This window comes from Falco naumanni, chromosome 8, assembly GCF_017639655.2.
Source record: "Falco naumanni isolate bFalNau1 chromosome 8, bFalNau1.pat, whole genome shotgun sequence".
NCBI lineage: Eukaryota > Metazoa > Chordata > Aves > Falconiformes > Falconidae > Falco > Falco naumanni.
This window is the reverse complement of record NC_054061.1, coordinates 22,348,241-22,367,250: the sequence shown is the minus strand read 5'-3', so window position 1 is coordinate 22,367,250 and position 19,010 is coordinate 22,348,241. Positions and strand designations below refer to the sequence as shown.

The 19,010-nt window shown below is 48.9% G+C and overlaps 1 protein-coding gene across 3 annotated transcripts in view; it reads right to left on the bottom strand.

Annotated features, from left to right (window-relative positions):
• Nucleotides 1–19,010, bottom strand: part of ACVR1C (activin A receptor type 1C) — a 41,515-nt gene that overhangs the window by 10,706 nt on the left and 11,799 nt on the right. Inside the window, exons 2-8 of one of the 3 annotated variants that reach the window (XM_040604816.1) lie at nt 17,162–17,392; nt 4,857–5,102; nt 2,231–2,461; nt 1,822–1,989; nt 1,135–1,291; nt 392–588; nt 28–158 (exon numbers count right to left, since the gene is read on the bottom strand). In XM_040604816.1, the coding sequence (XP_040460750.1) occupies nt 28–158; nt 392–588; nt 1,135–1,291; nt 1,822–1,989; nt 2,231–2,461; nt 4,857–5,102; nt 17,162–17,392 (1,361 nt within the window). The remainder of the gene's footprint in view (nt 1–27; nt 159–391; nt 589–1,134; nt 1,292–1,821; nt 1,990–2,230; nt 2,462–4,856; nt 5,103–17,161; nt 17,393–19,010) is intronic. The other 2 variants (XM_040604818.1, XM_040604817.1) reach the window with 2 other exon arrangements.

The window sequence follows — 19,010 nt, the reverse complement described above, 5'->3', positions numbered from 1 at the left end:
TGTAATAAAATGGAAAACTGCTTTTACCTCACAGCTTTGCCACTGGTTTGGAATACTTGGTCTCAGCTTCTGCTCACAAACTACCCTTCTCATATCTTCTATCGAAGGATCGGAAGGCACAACATCGTAGTAAGGCAACTGGTATTCCTCAGTGATTCCTAGGAAAGATTTATTGTCTAGGTAACACAAAATCCAAAGTAGTGCTCCAGAATAAACTCTAATTGCTTTTACAGGCGATGAGGGAGAACAGAGGAACACCTGGGGCCACTGTGAACAACTGCTCCACAACAGCCTTCTGCCGCCACATACCGCCAAGACAACCGAGAGCACTTTCATTTTATTTAAGCTAAAAGTGGTCTGGATGGCAAAATGAAATGGCCAGAAACCTCACCTCCAACGGAGCACCTTCGGGCTATCTCCCAGTATACTAGCCCCAGAGAGTACATGTCCGCACGCTTGAAGGACTCGAAGATGCTCATGTTCATCACATCATCCAGTATCTCAGGCGCCATGTACCTTGAGAGCACACAAAGGTCAGTCCACACCGATGGCTGTGCCACTGCGTGCCGAGGCCAGGCAGCAGCCAGTCTGACTGGGAAAAAGGGAAAAGGGACACTCCTTTTGACAGTGATTCTGAGTGAAAGCAAGAGACTCGGCCTGGGTGGTAAACGTAATGCTGGGAAAGTCTGAGGCAGCGCTTCACACTGCGCAGCGCAAGCACTCGTATTGAACTAAGCCATCTCAAACCTCATCAGCAGCCAGCAGAAACTGAGCACGTCCTCTGTTAAAGGCACTCGTCTCCAGCTCGATGTTGCTGCCGCTCATTCATCACCCTCAGCTACCACCAGCTAGGCTGAGGCAGGCAGGCAGATGGGAAGAGCTGCGCCGCAGGTGCCTACACCCGCGCACGTCACCGTGAGTCCCCACGGCACCAGGAGCGATGGGGTGACGGACACCTGATGCCCACGCCGCAGAGCCAAACTCTATCCAGGGCTAGCAACCACCTCCTGCACCCACCCTGCAGGGATGACGGGCTTTGGTCTGCTGCCAGCACTCAGCTGATGCCAAAAGCAGAGGGGGAAGTCACCAGTGGAGGAAAGGACCGAGAGCAGCCGTTGGCAGCCCCCCACCCACCTCCTCGTCCCCACCTTGGGGTTCTGGGGAATGTCGATGGTGTTCAGCACCGAGTCATGCTTCACTGCCAGGCCCAGGTCCGCAATGGCGCAGCTTTCGTTCCTCTTCACTAGGATGTTTTTAGATTTCAGGTCTCGGTGTGCAATTGCCGGCTTGCCTGTTCACAAAAGTGCCATCAATTTTGACAACAACAGTACGGATTTCAATGTGATGAGCAAGGAAGCAAAATCAGTTTTATTCAGCTTTGTTACTATACCCTGTAAAAAAACACTGAAGCCTATTTTGTACCAACAAAAGCTCTGCTAAATGCCATCAAAAAAAAAAAAATCAAAACCTCGAGGGCGTTTTTGTTCCAATGTCTGTATTTCAGGGATAAAACACAAAAAGAGATAGTGTAAGTTCACCCGCCAAATTTGCTTAGAAAATCCTTCATTAGAGCTCACCTTTAGCATCCCTCATGGGCATCCACATAAAGACGTGGAAGGAGGCGCAGGCGGTGGGGAGATGATACTCCTCTGTTTATACTGCACCACACACGCTTATAAGCGTGTGTTTCTTGCAGTTTAAAATACTGTTTCTTGCAGTGTAACAGTCTGTAAAATGCTTTAATATACCACGTCACCCATAAACGTTTTTCCAAATAACCCCTCAAAATTCTCAAAGGGCAGGCAGGAGGGAAGCACTTGCCTTGCGTGCCGACGATCTCCATGTGCAGGTGCGCCAGGCCGCTGGCCACAGACAGCGCCAGCTTGACCATGCCCTCCACCGTCACCGTGCCTCTGTTCAGGTAGTCGAAGAGGGACCCTTGCTCGTGGTACTCGGAGACAAGCCAGAGCTGAGTCCATGTCCCATTATCTACCCGGAGGAAGCAAGATTATTCAGCTTTATTAAAAAATATCAAAATAAATTAGCCAGGATAAGCCTTCCCCATTTTGCATCTGGCTCAGGCATGCCAATGAATAAGCTTGCCGGCCGCCCCACGGGGAAGGAGCAGAGGGCAGCTGCAGGGTCCCACTGGTGTTTCAGATGGGAGCAATGGCAGCAAAAGCAGTTCTGAGACAGACACGAGGGATTACACACGCAACTCACTGCATACCCTTGTTATCTGCTGCAATAAAGCCCAGGATGTTTTCATGTCTCAGCATCACCGTCTGATAAATCTCTGCCTCCCGAAACCAGGACCGTTCATCTCTGGAGGAGAAGATTTTCACAGCTACATCTTCCCCACACCATTTTCCACGCCAGACTTCGCCAAATCGGCCTTTTCCTACAATTTCCTGCAGGACAATAGTCCTTGCGATTGTTCTTTGTACAAGCAGAGGTAAACCTAGTGTAAAGAGAAGAGATGGGTATTTGGCAAGTAGCTCAGGCGTGATCTTTAAATCCCAGTGTGGGGCATTTTCCAGTGAGCTATACTCATGGCTTCGCTTTCAAACAGTACCGAGGGAAAATCCTCTCCCAACCAAAATCTCCCCAAATCATACTTTCTAGTGTTACTTGCAGGATGACCGTGCATCGTGCCTGCCACGAGGTACAACGGACAGTCTCGGTGCTGAAGCCAGCTGGGCGCGATCCCTCCCTGCCACCAGCACCCTGCAGGCTGACCCGACCCGGCATCACGGTTTGGTGCATGCCGGAGCCAGCCTGGCACCTCGTAGTGTGCCAAAGGGTGCCACAGACACCCCCCTTGCAATGAGGATAAGCTCCACACATTCCTTCAAGGGCCATAACCCAGTCTGGGTCACCACAGGAACCACAAACCCTTCAGGTAAGGAGGTAGAAAACAGAAAAGGTCTAAAAATCTGGTGTGCACACTGTGGCCTGCCTGGCAAATAAGCCCAGCTCTGCTATTCTGTTAACAAAGCGAGAAAGACTGGCTGTGCCCGATGTCTAAAAGGCCACCACAGATGCAATAACCATGTCACCGGCAACGCCAGGGCTGGCCCTCGGCCGCTCTAGTCCCCGCGACGGGCATTGTCTGCCGCGTCCTCAGCAGCCCCGGTTCTGCCACGGCACGGCACGGCACGGCACGGCTGCCAGCCCTGCCCGCAACTGGCTCACTCCTCCCCTCCTGCTCTTCCAAGTCAACCACAACGCGGGTATGTTATTTCCCAGCAAAGCCAGGAGACCCATATGAGACAGGTACCTTTCTTTCCCCAAACCTTACCTCCCTAATCCCAAATAAATATTAAAAAAGTTTGTAAAAAAATCAATTAGAAAAGCAAGCCTGATCTACTTAATTTGGTTTTGTTTTGCAATCAATTAGCTGATTGGTTCTGGCTGGAATTTCAAAAATTTAGAAAGAAAAATAAGAAAAATAAATAAGAAAAAAGAAAAAGCAAAAGAAAGGAGAGAGGAGAACGGGAGAAAGGAGAAAGAAAGAAAGAAGGAAGGAAAGAAAGGAGAAAACAACAAAATGAGAAAACGAGAAAAGAAAAAAGCGAAAAGAAAGAAGAAAGAGAAGAAAGAGAGAAGAGAGAAGAAAGAGAAGAAGAAAGAGAAAAGAAAAAAAAAGAGAAAAAAAAAGAAAAAAAGAATATTATCATCACAGATTCATTTTGTTTTGCTAGCCCTAAACACCTGCCTTGTTTGCTTTGATACTGTATTTTGTTTGGGGGTTAAAACAATTTATTTTTTTTTTAAACCAAGGCAACCTTGCTTTTAATAGAATAAAATAATCAACAGGAAAAATTCTAGTTTGAAGGCCAGCTTGCTCAAATGCACTGAAATTTCCCCTCTGGTCTCCCCGACAGAGCCCTGGCACCCTGCAGCTGCCAGCCTCGCCGGTGGGACGCACCGCGTGGCTGCAACGGGAGCGAACGCGCTGCTGGGTGCCACCAGGCTCCGCCTGCCTCCGCTGCAGCCCTGCGCAAGCTAAGCCCTGATATTAGCTCAAGGATGTCACAAACAGTTAAAACTTCAGGGTAAATCAAGGCAAAGCCTACTCGCATCTGTGAAAAAACACTGGGGAAGTACAAGAAATTAATCCTGAAAGGTATGTAGTTCATGGGAAACAGAGTAAATGAAATTAAGCAGCACTTATACATTTCTCGCTTATAAATAAATTAAGCCTGATTTACAAATTTTTCAAGTTCTAGTTACAGAAAGCTGGGCTGTATACACCAGACACGCCACCACCCTGGTGAGCTGGAATTTCTGCATTGCATCTATTTGATTTAACAACTTCCCAATAGCAATGGAGGCATCAGAGCAGATAGTGTATCAGAAACGGGAAAAATACTGAGAAGTGTTCTGCTCAGAACAAGAATTTGGAGTAATGTTATTTTGGCACCACTGTAAACATTCCAGGAGTGGCATACTGACTCACTCAGTTAAATTAGTGCCTTTTATTACCAGCTGTGCCACATCAGCCAGCAACCTTCTGTTTCACATCTGGAACTGACCTCTGAATTAGCTTTTTTAACTCTTCCAGTCAAACAAAAAATTTGAACTTTTGTGATTTGATGGAAAAGGAGCAAACGAAGCCCTACTGCCGCCGTAAGGTGTGGCCAAAGACATCGGCACAAAACCTCCCTTGACATAAAACTTGTCACCAGTGTCCCCTGGCACCCCATGCCCAGCAGGAGACGTTCTTCATCACACTACAAGCAAGATGGCACGCTCGCCTTCGGTTTAAGCATCAAGAAAGCCTGCTGCGAAAGCTGCCTGCAAAGCAACCGCACACTGAGGGGAGGGTGGCGGGCAGGGCAGCCCCCACCTACCAGAGCCAGAGCCAGAGGTCGTCATGTCGTAGATGAGATCCTTCAGTGTCTTCCTGGAGCTCACCAGGTTGCACTCAGAGAGGGGCTCCTCCACGTTGGGCTGCTTGGCCCTGCCGCGGGCGCAGCGCCGGCCCTGGCAGCTGCACGCCACCAGCACGGCTGCCAGGGACAGGACACACACCGGCACCGCCACCGTCACTGCCAGCACCACTGCTCCCGCGCCGGCTCTGCTGGGAGGCTCTGCTGCTTTGGAAGACACAAGGGAGAGCAGGGTGGAGGGAAAAAGACAGTAAGTGAAGGGCTGTGGAGTGACAACATGTTAAGATGTAATGATTTCCCACAGTCATCCTGACCGGGACCAGCAGCAGCGAGACAGACCACATTGCTTTAATTAGAGTCTTTCCCCCCACCACCACCTTTTTTGCAGGTAGCTTGGGCTCAGGTTGGCACTGTGACCGCCACCAAACATCACCATCTCAGATCATCCACCAGTAGCTGCTCAAGGCAGCACCACGGAGACATCCAGTGGTGCAGAGCTGGAGGGAAGGAGCCACACAGACCATCGCCATGCCTGCCCCCAGGAAAGCTCCTCGGACATGCTGACCCCTCCCTGCAGGGAAGTGTCCAGTCATGTCTCCACTCATCTGATACTAAACCTACAGACTTCTCGCAGCACAACGTGTCCTGGCCACCAGCTTCTCAAGCACTGGAAGAGGCTGCCCGGGGAGGTGGTGGAATCTCCACCCCTGGAGATGTTTAAAAAATATGTAGATGCAGCACTGAGAGACATGGTTTAGTGGTGGGCTTGGCAGTGCTGGGTTAAAGGTTGGACATGATGATCTCAAGGGTCTTTTCCAACCCAAACAATTCTATGGTTCTATGGTTCTCCACGTAGACCCACCCCACCTCTCAGTACAAGCCCGCAAACACACGAAGGACATTTCCTTGCAATCCTATTTCCAAAACCACAGCTGGAACCCTACAGAGTATGCCGTTTTAATCCGTTTGCATTGGCAAAACACCATTCGTCTGCAGTCAGCTGATCCCCCATCTCCCCACGGCAGAAGATCACGAGACATGACCAGCAAGCTCACTGCAGGATCGCGACCAAGATGTCACCCGCTGCAGAGGCTGCGCAGCGTGCCCACCACCCCCCACAGCCAGCAACCTGCGTTTTGCACGCAGTAGCATGGGTGGCAGCTCCACATGCGGGTAACCTGCCTTCAGCAAGAGACACCCCGCTGGATCCACTGCCACTGGGCACAGTGCCCTTCCCACACTTGAAAGTTTGTGTATAAATTCCTCAGCGCGCTGTCCCTGCTGAAAATCCTTGGAAAAAACTTTCCTAACAACGCATATGGGAATACAAAGTTCTAGTAAATGGGCATTAAAAGGATTTCAAAAACAGAACACTTTTGGAACTTGTGTCCATGAAGCTGTATTTCACAAGGGTCAAGAAATGGGACTGTCTTTCATAATTTTCCATTTTAAAACTACAGGGGTAAAAAAAAACAAAACCCAAAACAACGTATCAAGAAGATATAGGAACATATTACTAAGGTGTTTATTTGCACACACACACAAATATCTTAATGCCAAAAAATTGTAAATAAGCTTAAAAAAAAAACTCAAAAGCAAACCCCAAAACAACCAAAAACCACCACCTCCCCTCCTAAAAATACAACAAAACAGAAACACAACCCCAAAACCCCCCTCACCAGAATCACGAGTACCAAACGGTGGATCTACAGGCTACAGAAAATTTAAGAATCATGAACGCCACACCACGCAAAGTCATCCCTTTTAGCTGTTCTAGCAAGCAAAAAGCCCCTCTCTCCCTTTAGGCAAATGTTAAGCAACGTGAATACTGTAATCTGAATTTTGAGAATAACTGAGACTCCACATCACCCAGTGAGTTGGGGTCCCAGCAGAAGCAGCCTGACAGCCCTCAGCACGAACGGCTGCTTTCCTCCAGGTAATAGCACAATAGAAGCTCTTCTTCTTCAAAGGGCCTTATCAAGCCACGCACTTCATCATTCAGAAGCGCCAGGTACAAGTCTGCTGCGCAAAGTTAACTTGTTCCTTTTTCTTCTCTTCCTTACGTTCCAGCACCATGCACTTTAATTAAAGTGAGAAAGGAAACAAACAAAATGGTAACAACAGAAGGGCCCATGTCTGTTTGCAGTGCACAACTCAAATGTTCTGAAAACGAACATTTGCACCTTGCCCAAGGGCTTTTCGTTTAACAGACCTTCAACGGGACACTCCAGGGTCAGCCGGTGGATTCGTAAAAGGATTTGCGAGCAGGATTCCTCCCTGCAACTGCTGCTTGTTCACCGATAAGACACACTGCCATTTCCTAAGCTGCTGTCTTACATGGCACAGATTCCCCTGACGCAGGTACAAAGTGCGGTAAGTACGTATCACACATCCCCTCCCGCAGCCCCTCTGGCGCCGTGGCCAGGCCCCCGCCGCACCCAGCGCAGGCTGCGAGCCCGCTGCAGGCTGCAGAGGAGGGCTGCCGCGCTGCAGGACAGCTGTTGGGGTGACGAGCTGTCCCCCAGCTGTTCAAAATACATCACTTCCAGCACATTGCCCAAATCCATCTCCCGCAGATCTAAGCATATTCGTTATCTATTGGCAGTGGCTGGTAAAGGCAAATGTGTGCAAGATACTTACTACAACATGCCAGTTCTTCCCACCAGCTGCCGAACAACAACATAACGTGAAATGAGCAAAACATAAAACTTCATTCTTCTTAGGCCAGCGCAAACAACATCAAAAGGAAAATAATCAGGAAGGTTTGAACAGCAGCAACGGAGCCAGCGGGAGGAGAGACTCCAGAGGGTGTCTTTGCAGACAGGCGCGGGAGCTTGGCACCCTGACCGAAGCAGCGGCTCTCCTGCTGCGAGCAGCAGTGACAAGCAGTCCTGCTGGAAAATACTCACCCCCAGCAGCCACAGACCTTGAGCCCTGTGCTGAACACCGACAGGCAGTCAGAGAGCAAGCAGTGGTCCTGGCAGAACATCCTTCCCCGCATCTCCTGCTTGTGCCCGTGAGCCTTGCCACGCGCCCACATCACCTCACCAGCACGCAGTCTCTGCCGGGTGACAGCAGTCCCTCCTAGCCATGCACCCTCCCTGCTGGCCTGTATCCCCCTCCCAGTCCCACCAGCTCCTCTCCTCTTTTTTCAACAGCTCCTTCCATTCCAGAGCACCACTCTTTCCAGAAGTAAACTTATTGACAGTCTCCACTTTTTCTTTACTTTCAAGCCTGCTCCCTTGCAGTCTGGATGTTACAGGTGGCAAACCTGTGCAGGCAAAGGAAGAGTAATAGTTACTGCTGGCTTTCTTTTTATCTTAAAATTATAAATCTACATAAACCCTTCCAGGATCGCCTGAAACTGCAAAGCGGCTCCAACAGTACTTCAAAGAAGGGAAAAGTCAGGTTTGCTTGGGGCACAATAAATTGCTTTGCTCAGCTTTTCTTCGCTAAAGTTCCTGAACAAGCTGCCCATCCCACCGCTGCAGGAACGCCTCACCCTGTGCTCGGAGAGATCGCACAGGCCGTGATTTCAGACTGACAGCTGAGAGCGTGACCCAGTGATGACAACGAGCATGAAGAATTGAGGTGTGGAGCATGGCAAGTGCAGGAATGTGCATTTCCACAAGTGCTCTTTCCCTTGCAGGACACGCTCCTGACTCACGATGAACTCAGAAGTAAGTACCCATTTTTGAAGGGTTTTTAATATCAAAGCCGCATTTACTACACTGGCTATGTCTGCACTACCTTGTCATACATTCTACAAACCCAGGTTCAGTTCCTAGTTTTGCCAACAAAATTGAGACAACAGTGTCGGTTAGGCTTTTGGGACGTGGTAATTTGTAACTTGCAGCACTCTATACACTGTAAATCACTGAAACAGGTTTTATAGCAGAATTTTAAGGGGCTCACAATAAATGCTTAGATGATCTTTTAAAAAAGCAACAAAACCAACCTTATCAGGAAAAAAAGTCTGCAAAATTTGCAGTTAAATTAAGAGAAAAGCGATCTGATACAGTTTTACTGAAAATGTGTATGAGCACAGCTTGTATCGTCAGAACACTGCAGAGTAGGCTTTGTGAGAGAACCGCAATAGAATTTAATTTGTAGAGCAATTTCCCCTCCACAGGACATTCTGGGAGCCAGGCGAGCAGCGGGGCAGGCTGGAGAAAGCAGCCGGTCTAGCAGGGACACAGCAAGCAAAACAGGCTCGTGATCTCACCCCCCCCCCACTGTTCTGGGGGATGGAGAGTGAGACTGAGAGCAAAGCAGAAGCAAAAGTCAAAGACACTCTCACACCCACTCAGGAGGGCGACACCCAGCATCAGGAATACAGACAGATGCCAGCTCTACGACTTATGCAGTGACAGCTGTTCAAAATAAAACCAAGCTCAGTGATTCTTACAGGTCTCCTCTGAGATGCTGCTGAGTTGAGAGAGCTCAAGTGCAGAAGGCAAGTTAGCCGTGAGACTGGAAGTGGAGGCATGTGGGCCAGTTTGCACGGAGTCTCCACCGAGTTCCTGACAAATGATGAGATCCTGACTGCCTAGAGAAGTTTCTTGGAAGGAGTCATCCAGAAAACTCCTCTGTCATCCTGTAGGCTCCTGGTTGTACCACAAAGTGCTATCGAGGCTGGTGGCAGGTACTCAGACCCTTTCTGGTTCTTCAGGGAGCATGTGTGGGAGGCTGCTGTCCGCTGTACGGCTGGTGGCAGGCCACCTTCTGTCCCCAGCCCTTGCAGCATGGCGTCCTGCAGCCAGGACGGCAGCCGTGCCCATCCCTGACCCCCGGGGACCCGCGGGGCTGCCTGCAGCACGAACCGCACGTGGCAGGAGTGACAAGCAGTGCAAGTGCAAAACACACGACATGCAAGGCACAAACAGTAATCGAAGGCGACATCACCAGATGAGCGTGGTAATGTTTACGGCAGTTGTGCAATGTTAAACCCTTTGGGAAATAAGAAAATCCCTCATGAGTACCTAAAACCGTCAAATCAACACCATTAATCCCAACATTTTGCAATCTGATTTCAAATGTTCTCTTCAATGACTTACTAATCAAGAATAGAAGCTGAAGACATGTTGCCATGTATGAAACAAAAATAGCACATCTGGCAATATTTAGCAATTTCACAATATGGCATAGTTATGGTCCAAGTCGTGTAAACAAAACAGTACTTTTAGGCAGAAAAAAAAAAGGAAGGTGTGTTTTTTCCCCCTCCAAGGGAAAAGACATTCTCACGCATGACGTTTGCCTTGCTTTTGACATATAATGGGCACCATAAGACTTCTAAAAGCCCTGAACTATACATGTTTAAGTTCCTAAGCTATACAGAGGCAAAAAATTGTCTTCCTTCCAACACAAATCTGTTGCATTTAATGGGGGCTCTAGTCAGACATACAGAATACTTTTAGACAATTTCAAAAACGCACAATTTGGATGAGAGTCTAAAAGTTTCTCCAGCTTCCACCATGACTACAGACCCCATCACCCCTTTCAGGACATTAGGAAATCAGCTGGGAAAGGTCTGCTTAAGGATCCAGAAGTTCAAGCAAACACGCCAGGCATACAGCTGTGAGATAAAGGGATGCATTATCTGAACTGCTGCTCCCCCCTCCCCTGCCTTCCCTTTGCACAGCTGTATTCCTACCAGCCACTCCAGAGAACACAACATCTGGGACGGCCAAGATGGGCCAAAGTATGTGAAATACTTGCAAAACAAGACATCCACAGAGCAGCTATGACAGGCTGGTGCTCTGCCTGGGGCGGGGGTTGTTGAGGTGAACCTCAGGATACCGGCCCAGCTGGGGGATTATCCCCCGAGCTGCAGCACTGAGCAGCACCGGCACGAAGGGGGAACAGAACAGGTTTGGTGCATCTCACGCAGCCATTCCAGTGTCCGAGCTGCTCCGCGCCACAGCAGCCCCAGCTGACAGCCCATGTCCCGGGACACGGCCAGCTACCTGCCAGCAGCCAGAAAGGGAGCATCCCTCCTTTAGAGGCTGATGGGTTCAGGCCAGTTGTTCCTGGGCCGCAGCGCTTCTCACACTGGCCCACGCATGTCCCAGTGATCACATCTTCTCCACAGCCCCCTGACCAGGCTTAGCCCACCCCTAGCAGGCTGGAAGGCACTAGATCCCGGTGGAGCTTGGTCACAAGCAGCTCTTCCTCTCCACTTTTTTTTTTTTCCTTCTGTTTTTGAGTCCTGGCCTCCACCCAAGGCTGCCTGGGCCACAGCAGACACTCATTTTCTTCATTAAAAAAAAACAGACAGAAAACATTCAGCGAAATCAAGTTACTGGTACTACTCTGCAACAAAGCAGTAACACAAACTGTTAACGTTGGCCACTGAACTCTAGCAGTGGCTTTCAGAAACCATCAGTTAAGAGGCAACAAAGCAGCCACACAGAAGAGAGAAACAAATATATAAAAATATTTCCCCTCCTCTTCCTCCTTTGTTCCATTCCCCGTCCTCCCTGGTTTTATCCATTAATATCATTCTATCCATCAATAACATTTCAGGAAAGTTAGTGAGAAAAGTTAGTGAGAAGTATTGTGGGTTTTCACTCATTGAACAGACCTTCCTTCTGACTCTTCTCCTGGATCGAGACCGTGTCAAGAAAACAAGAGACCTTTTCATCCTGTTCAGTAACAGACGAGGAACGCCAAAAATAAAGGTGAGGGAAAGCTGGAGCTTTGCCCTGAGCCCCCCCTGGCACAGCCCGCACCCCCCCCGCCAGCCCTCCAGCGCCCGGGGCAGCTCTCAAGGTCCGAAAACAGCTGGAACGATAAATATACAATTTATATCCAAACACTGGGGTTTATTCAGAAAGCTATTGGTTGAAGGCTGATTCTTCTCATTTTCTGCATTAATATGCACCTTATAGAACTTTTTGTACAGTGGCGTCTGACTTCTTTAACGCTAACGCATCCCTCCATACCATTCTCCTAAAAGGGCTTTGATGTCTTTAGGCATTTTGAAACCAGGGAATGAAGAGTAATTACATGCTCATGCAAAACCTACAGATGATATTAAAAGAAAACTAACAAAATAAGAGAATCTTGTCCAACAGTCTCATTGGTATGATTCGTCTCTCTGGGCAACATGAATACACTTGGGGGATTTTTATCTTAGGAATTCTATTATATTTCGCTTTCTTTGATCCTAGCGTGTGCCACTGTAGGTGATATGAGGGCCATTTGTGCCTTTGTACGGTTTGGGCTATAGGAATAAAGAAGAGAGCTGGCAAGTTACTTATTATGCAGTTTGTTAATCCCACTATTAACTTAATCTTGTTGCATAAAGCCTCTTTCCTCCTCTGACTCATTTTCCATTATGCAAATACAGAACAGAAGTCATATGCTTTTTATCTTAAGTTCTAGAGATGCTGCTGTGCCAGGTCACCCAAGACAGAGCAGAGAGGAGACCATGCTTGCTGCGCGTTGCCTTTTGCTGGAATGACGGAGCTACTTTTGAAGGAAAAAACCTAAAGCCAGAGAATTCTTTGCTGCGCTGCGGTTTCCCACCAACTCACAGACATGTGGCTGCACACACTGAACACATCCCCATGTTTCTTTCTCAGAGAGGCTGACATTTTCTTCAGCCAGCCTCTGACAGCAGCCTGGTCAGAAAGCCCAGAATCTTGTGACAAATTTCAAAGCCACCTGCACCCATCCAGCCTCAATTTTCAGCATCTGTTAAAGGTGGAGACTTAATACACAGCATCATGGGGCGTGTCGAGATGGAGAGGTTAGAATGAGTAGCAGCGCAAACTTCTCCCCACACATCTACAAACATGCAGACAAGGACACCAGAACTCAAGAAAGCCCTGTTAACTGTGTCTGGTCACAGACAAAAAGCGCCTGAGCCTTCAGGCTCCGGTTCAACAGCTGCGGAGCCACCGCCTCCACCTAAGGAGGTAACTGAAGCCAACATCAACTTTGCTGCTTTGGAGGAGGCATGGGAAACAAGTTCCCCAGCCTGTGCTTACCCTTTGTGGGGCCAAACACCACCCTCCACCATAACCAAATGCAAGCATCGGCTTCTAAGAAGCACCGGCAGTCTTCTGCAGGGCTGCAGGTGAAGGTCTGTCATCGCGAACAGGCTTGTGAGGGGGGTAAATTCCGCTCATGCGTGGGGCGGGGGCAGAGATCACAAGTGCCATCTCCCACCTCTGAAACACGGCCTGAAAATCCTGTGAGATGCAAGTCTACAACTGGAAGAAGTCTTCTGGATCTTATTAGCAACACCTCAGAATAGCCCGTTACACGCTGAGGTGCACCGAGGCCATTTCTCACACAGCGAGAGATTCACAGAAAGGTCCATCGCGGATGCAGCATGCAGGTCGCCTTCTGCAGCCCTGTTGTGACACCCCACTGACAGCAAAAGGTCACCTCAAGTCACCTGCCGGGGCTGAAAGTATCCCAGATAAAATGGTAGAAACCTGGAAAAGAATTCATCAAGGTAACACAGAAAAACCCCAATTAGTGCAAACTCATGCTGCACTTTGAAACTTAACACCTGTTAACGCAGAACACTACCATGAAATTCCTGCCAACAAGAACCACAGACTCATTTAGGTTGGAAAAGACCTTTAAGACCTTCGAGTCCAACTGTTGACCCAGCACTGCCAAGCCCACCACTAACCCATGTCCCTCAGCACCGCATCTACATAAGAAGCAGATGTCCAGGTTAACTCTGTCCTTAAATATGTGTATTTTCAGACATTGTAAAAATAACAACTCAAGACAAGAGCAACTCCTCTCGCACAAGGCACAGCAACACGAGCTCCGCCGCTGACCGAGGCATGCAATGATGCAATGCCATCTACAGTTTTACCACAGAAATTCATGCACAGGCAATCACAACACAAAAATTGCTTTCTGCCCTCAGAAATCCTCATGCTGTAAGCCATTTGTTTATTTTCCAGCCATTCTTGATGCATTTACAACAAGCCCTTGGTAATTAACACACAGGGGAGCTGAAGCAGGTTGGCACGAAGAAGAGCCAAAGGAGATGCTTGTGTCCCCGGCTGGATGCGGCTGCAGTAACCAGGAGGGAAGAGCCTGCCAAGATTCCTGCCTCACCTGTCAGGGATGTGCACCATGGTGGACCTTCTCAAGGCTTCTTCTCCACGAGATTCACTCCTGCCTAAAGACAAGCTTTTCATATCCGCACGCTCTCTGCTTTTTAACTAGACTCTGCACAATGGGGATGGATAGATAGGTGGATGGACAGATGGATGGAACTTCCATATCAAGATGCCTGTACCAAGTGTCAAACGGCATGCACTAGTACTCCATTGAGAGGGGCTGGCGGGAGGTGGGCTGCCTTAAATAAGTACCTTGACAAAGCAGGTACATTTTAAAGACCAGAGCGCCTGCATGCTAAGGTCGGCATTAACGACCCAGCAGCTTACTTAGTTACCCACCATGGCTGACAAGGGACAGGCAACCAACATGAGACAAGCCATACAATGGTACGCAGTGACTTGCAGGAGGAAGAGGTGACAATACACACGGACCCCAGCGCCAAGCAATCCCACCTGCAGCCTTGCACCAGCACAGTCCCAGCACAGCACGTCCCAGCAGTGTGAACCCCAGCTTAGCCCATGCCCAGGGGTGGGAACAAAAGCCTTTACAACATCAGTAACGGACTAATTTCTAAACCTAGAAGTGCTTCCATGTTCTGTCAGGCCAGCTGAGAGGTCCCATGCTGGTTACTCGCTATGGTGCCTTCACTTTAAATTTCTTGCCCTCAGTCAGAGACAAAACCCAAGATCCAGATTTGGATTGCCAAGTGCCATATACGAACAGAAGTGAAAGAAGAAAAAAATGCAAGCTGAGCAAGGGGTTGCCTAAAACCTCACTTTGGAAACAGCCATTTCCTAAGCCCAGGAATGCACACAGGCAGCCCAGGCAATGGCATTCAAACTGGTTTTCCCCATGGCAGAGCCCATCGCTGGCACGGCAGGTAGACCTCCAGCCCGAAACCTCTCAAGGCAAAGGGCACAGGTGCTGCAGAGGCGGCATGGGACAGCCCCGGCTCGCGCAGCCCAGCTCCTCGCCTACACACTTGGCAATGCCCCTTCAAAAGTTCCCTTTTACTGGAGCCCAAATGAAGTTGTCCTACACTGCAAATTATGTGAAGAAGGGCTGTTAGGGAAGACCAACAAACAAAATTAGCACTGCTAAATTTTTGACTAATGTGAATTCTCCCAAATGCTTAGAGCAAAGGGCTCCGGCTAAAAATTAAGTAATTTTCTCTGGTACTGAAATATGAAAACAGAGGGTTTGCAACTACCAGTTCAAGCACTGGGACGACTGACATGCCTCCACCACTCCTCCATAAACAGCAGTACTCTCCAAAGAGTCTAGCATCCCAACTTGAAAAAAAACCCAAAAATTATTTAAAAAAACCCAACCAACCAAATACCCGTGGTATTTTATTTCTACATTTCTAGAGCATGACCACTATTAGTATCTCCCTTCTGTTGTCAACTGAAAGAAAAACACTTAAACAATCCTATTCCTGCCCCACACGACAGGCAAGATTGCATACGGGGGTCAGCCCTCCCAGCTGCCAGGCTTCTGCCCAGGCTGGCTCCTCCGGAGCAGCGAGTGGCAAAAGACCTTCCTCCAGCAGCATCCAGCATCTGCCTGTCCGCCCCAGGAGATGACGGTCCCCACGGCTACCACAGCAAGCACCACACTGTCTGCCCTCCTGCATCTTACGTGATATAGCAAGTGCTTCCAGTAACAGCCTTTTAAATTCTGTGAAGTACTATACGACAGCAGCTTAAATGCAAGTTATAATTGTAAATCATGGATTAATGTGCATCTTTCTTACCTGTAACATCTCTCAGTGTAAGTCTATAAAAAGTTATAATCTGATAAAGTAGTGTATTTTACAGCTTTCTCAAAAAAAAAGCCTGGATTAAACACAAATCTTGGAAAGAGAAGTCAAATAAGTAAATCTGAAAATAGTATAAATATTTATTTTTTTAAAAAAAGCACACTGAATCAACTTCATTACACAATTTTGAGTCTAGCACGACTCAAGAACTGCACCAGCTGTGTAATACACAGAGCTCCTGGAACTGCAAATCTTTTTCCACCCTCTAATTGGGACCAGGAATCTTACACTTTCTCATCCCTGCTGGGTAAGAATCAATGATACCGACCTGACACCAAAAGCTGCCTTACAAGCTGCTAAAATGAACTGCAGGACCCTGATGATCAAGAGAGCGTAACAAGATTGCTGCAACAGCATCAGCCAAAGACATCGCCCAGCAATGACTTTGTGTCCTCTCACCCCCAGCAGATGATGACACAGGTCATACAGCACGTAGGAACAGAGAGGACCCACCTGTGCTCCTGCCCACCGTGGAGCCACTGCAGACCCCTTGCTTCCAACACACAGGTGTGCCGACAGAAGCTGCAGTAAGCACTTGTCACTCCAGACCACAAAGACATGGCACTCAGTGACACAGACTGACCGAGGACAATGAGGAGAGCAGCTCCTCACATGCTGGGGGACTGCCCCATCATGGGTCAGACCTCACCACCAACCCAGACGCTTGTCTGCCCGAAGACACGGGGGTGCATTTCCCATACGCAATTCACAGTCAACACCTACAACTGCCTGCCCGCCTTCCTAAACCTCTCTGAATTCTCACCTGAGCCAACCAAAGCAGGTCCTTCAAAACTGTGTGCAGAGATGTTTGAGACAGTAAAACTCCAGCCACTGCAAGGCTTTTCTCTTCTTTAGGTGATTATTTCCTTGTGATGTGGTAGGTAACAGCTCTCAGCACCCCACAACTGCCCGTTCACAGCTGCTACACATTGCTGACCCATGCCCCACAGCAAGCCCCCAGTACATCAGATATCATCTAAAGTAATGCCAATTCAAACCACAAGCTCCCTTAAGATATTCAAACCCATAAAATTTGTGAGATTACAAGTTGGTTTCCTTCAAACATTTCCTTTCATCTTCATGGTTAACGCCTTGTGGGGTATCAAAGACAGCATTTGGAACATCTTTAGGAGATGCTAGAAATTCACTCTTCCCCAAACAGAGATGCAGTTTAGATTTTCCTGTCTGAAGCAAGCTGGGGAAAAAGACAGTTACTGTTTTACAGGCCGTCTTTAAAATCCCCATTAGCTGGCTCTCACAGACGGCTGCATCCTCTGCACAGTATTTCTGCACCCTCGAGCTGTCACACAAGCGTTTGAACAGGGGTTTGCACTTGGGCAGCACTTACCAACAGGCAGGCGGAGGGTGATGTTGTTGCAGAAGTCGGTGTAGCAGCACTCGGTCTTCGTGATGTTCTTGGAACTGTGGCAGAAGACCTGCGCGTTCAGCTCCGGGAGGGAGACGCAGGACTTGATGACCTCTTCCCGCCCGTTGGTCAGCATCACCGAAGCCCAGCAGGCACCCTCCGTCTGGCAGGTGAAGTTGGTGTGCTCGCACAGCTGGCACACGCACTTGAGACCTGAAAAAGAGGTTTCCAGCTTTTATAAGAAGACCCTGGGGAGACAGACCCCCTCCCATGGCAACTGTGCCTGCTGGCCAAGGCTAGCCCATTCAGCCCCGGCACCACGCGGAGCTCCGGCGCAGGTCCCATGCTGGTGAGCGGGCTCCTGGGCTGCAGGAGGAAGCTGGTCCTGGGAGGACCCTGACAGCACAGATCCCCAGCACCCACAGATGAACCGCACGGTCCTTGGTCAGAGGGAGGTGACAGCATCTACCTTGCGTGGTGGAGAAGACCGGCCACCCCAAAGAGAAGCACCTGTGGAAGCCGCCCTTTGCCTGGCCGGGGGGACGGAGGTTCACGTCTCCAGGTGCATGTCCTCAGCTCCCACAGCCGCCAGGCACCACCTCAGACAGTGCCCACCACACACACGGGCACGTGCTCCATCCCGAGGTGTGTACTTACACACAGCTATGTTTACTAGGTACCGAAACTTAAGTAATATCAGCAGCTGCTGTTCATGGAGCTGTGCTGGCATACCAAAACACGCCCCCCCTCACCGGTGCCAACCGCCCACCCCACGCCGGCAATGGCATGTCTTGCCAGGGCCAATGGGGTGAGGGCAACCAGCCTGTGCATCACCATGATGCGAAGTCCTGACACACACCACCCAACAGCCCACAGGCAGCCCATGGACAGCAGTAACTGGGTTTTTCCTCCCCATGTCTTCCTTTTTTCCAGCACACAAACAGCTGCCCAATTTCTTCTGGTGCAAAAGTTTGATGTTTTTTAAGTACCGCAGGTTTTTAACCATACCTTCACATTTTACCACATCAAATAGAAACACATTTAATAACGAGTGCATTCTCAGGCTTTACCGATGCTTGGAAGATGAGAGGGAAACCAAAGCTACATCACCTCAGTGAAACACCAGATGTTGACCATAAATTATTTTGGCTTCCTTGTTTTTCTTCACCTGTTTCACAAGGAATAGTTTTCGCTCGCTTCATGCCAAGTTTAAGAGCCCATATTAGCAGTAACACAATAACCAAGACATCTTAACCTCAGGCTGAGCACCATTTCTACAGGAAACTCTTCCTTAAGTGCACTTTATATGATGATTTTGTTTCTGTTAAAAACTATAAATAAAAAAGTCACCCCATTTTAGAGTACAGAGACTTGACCTCTTCAACTATTGACTTAAACCATCCTTATCCTACCACAGGGTCCCCAAAATGCTTTCTGTGCACCTTCCTGGGTCACTTACACCTCTGCAAGATTGAACCCTGCTCTACCTACAGGTGCCAGGGTATTTTTATTTAAAAAAAAAAAAAAAAAAAAAAAAAAAGTAATTTTATCTACAAATCCATTCTGTCCCTTTGGGAATTGAGCAGGGGGAGGCTGTTTCTTTTACTTAAATGTAATAGACATCCAAAAAGTAAAACCACGAGGGGATGAGGATGGCCACCAGGAAGAGGAAAGCTTCCCCGTGCTCACTAGCCAGCCCTGAGAAGCCAGCGTACCCCAGCAGCTGCTGCCTCTCCCCCCCCCTTTATCAAACCGGCACCTAAACCAGCCTCTGCCGTCATCGCCAGCTGGCGAGCAGCAAGAGGCCGGTTCGCACGAGAGCGTCGCGGCG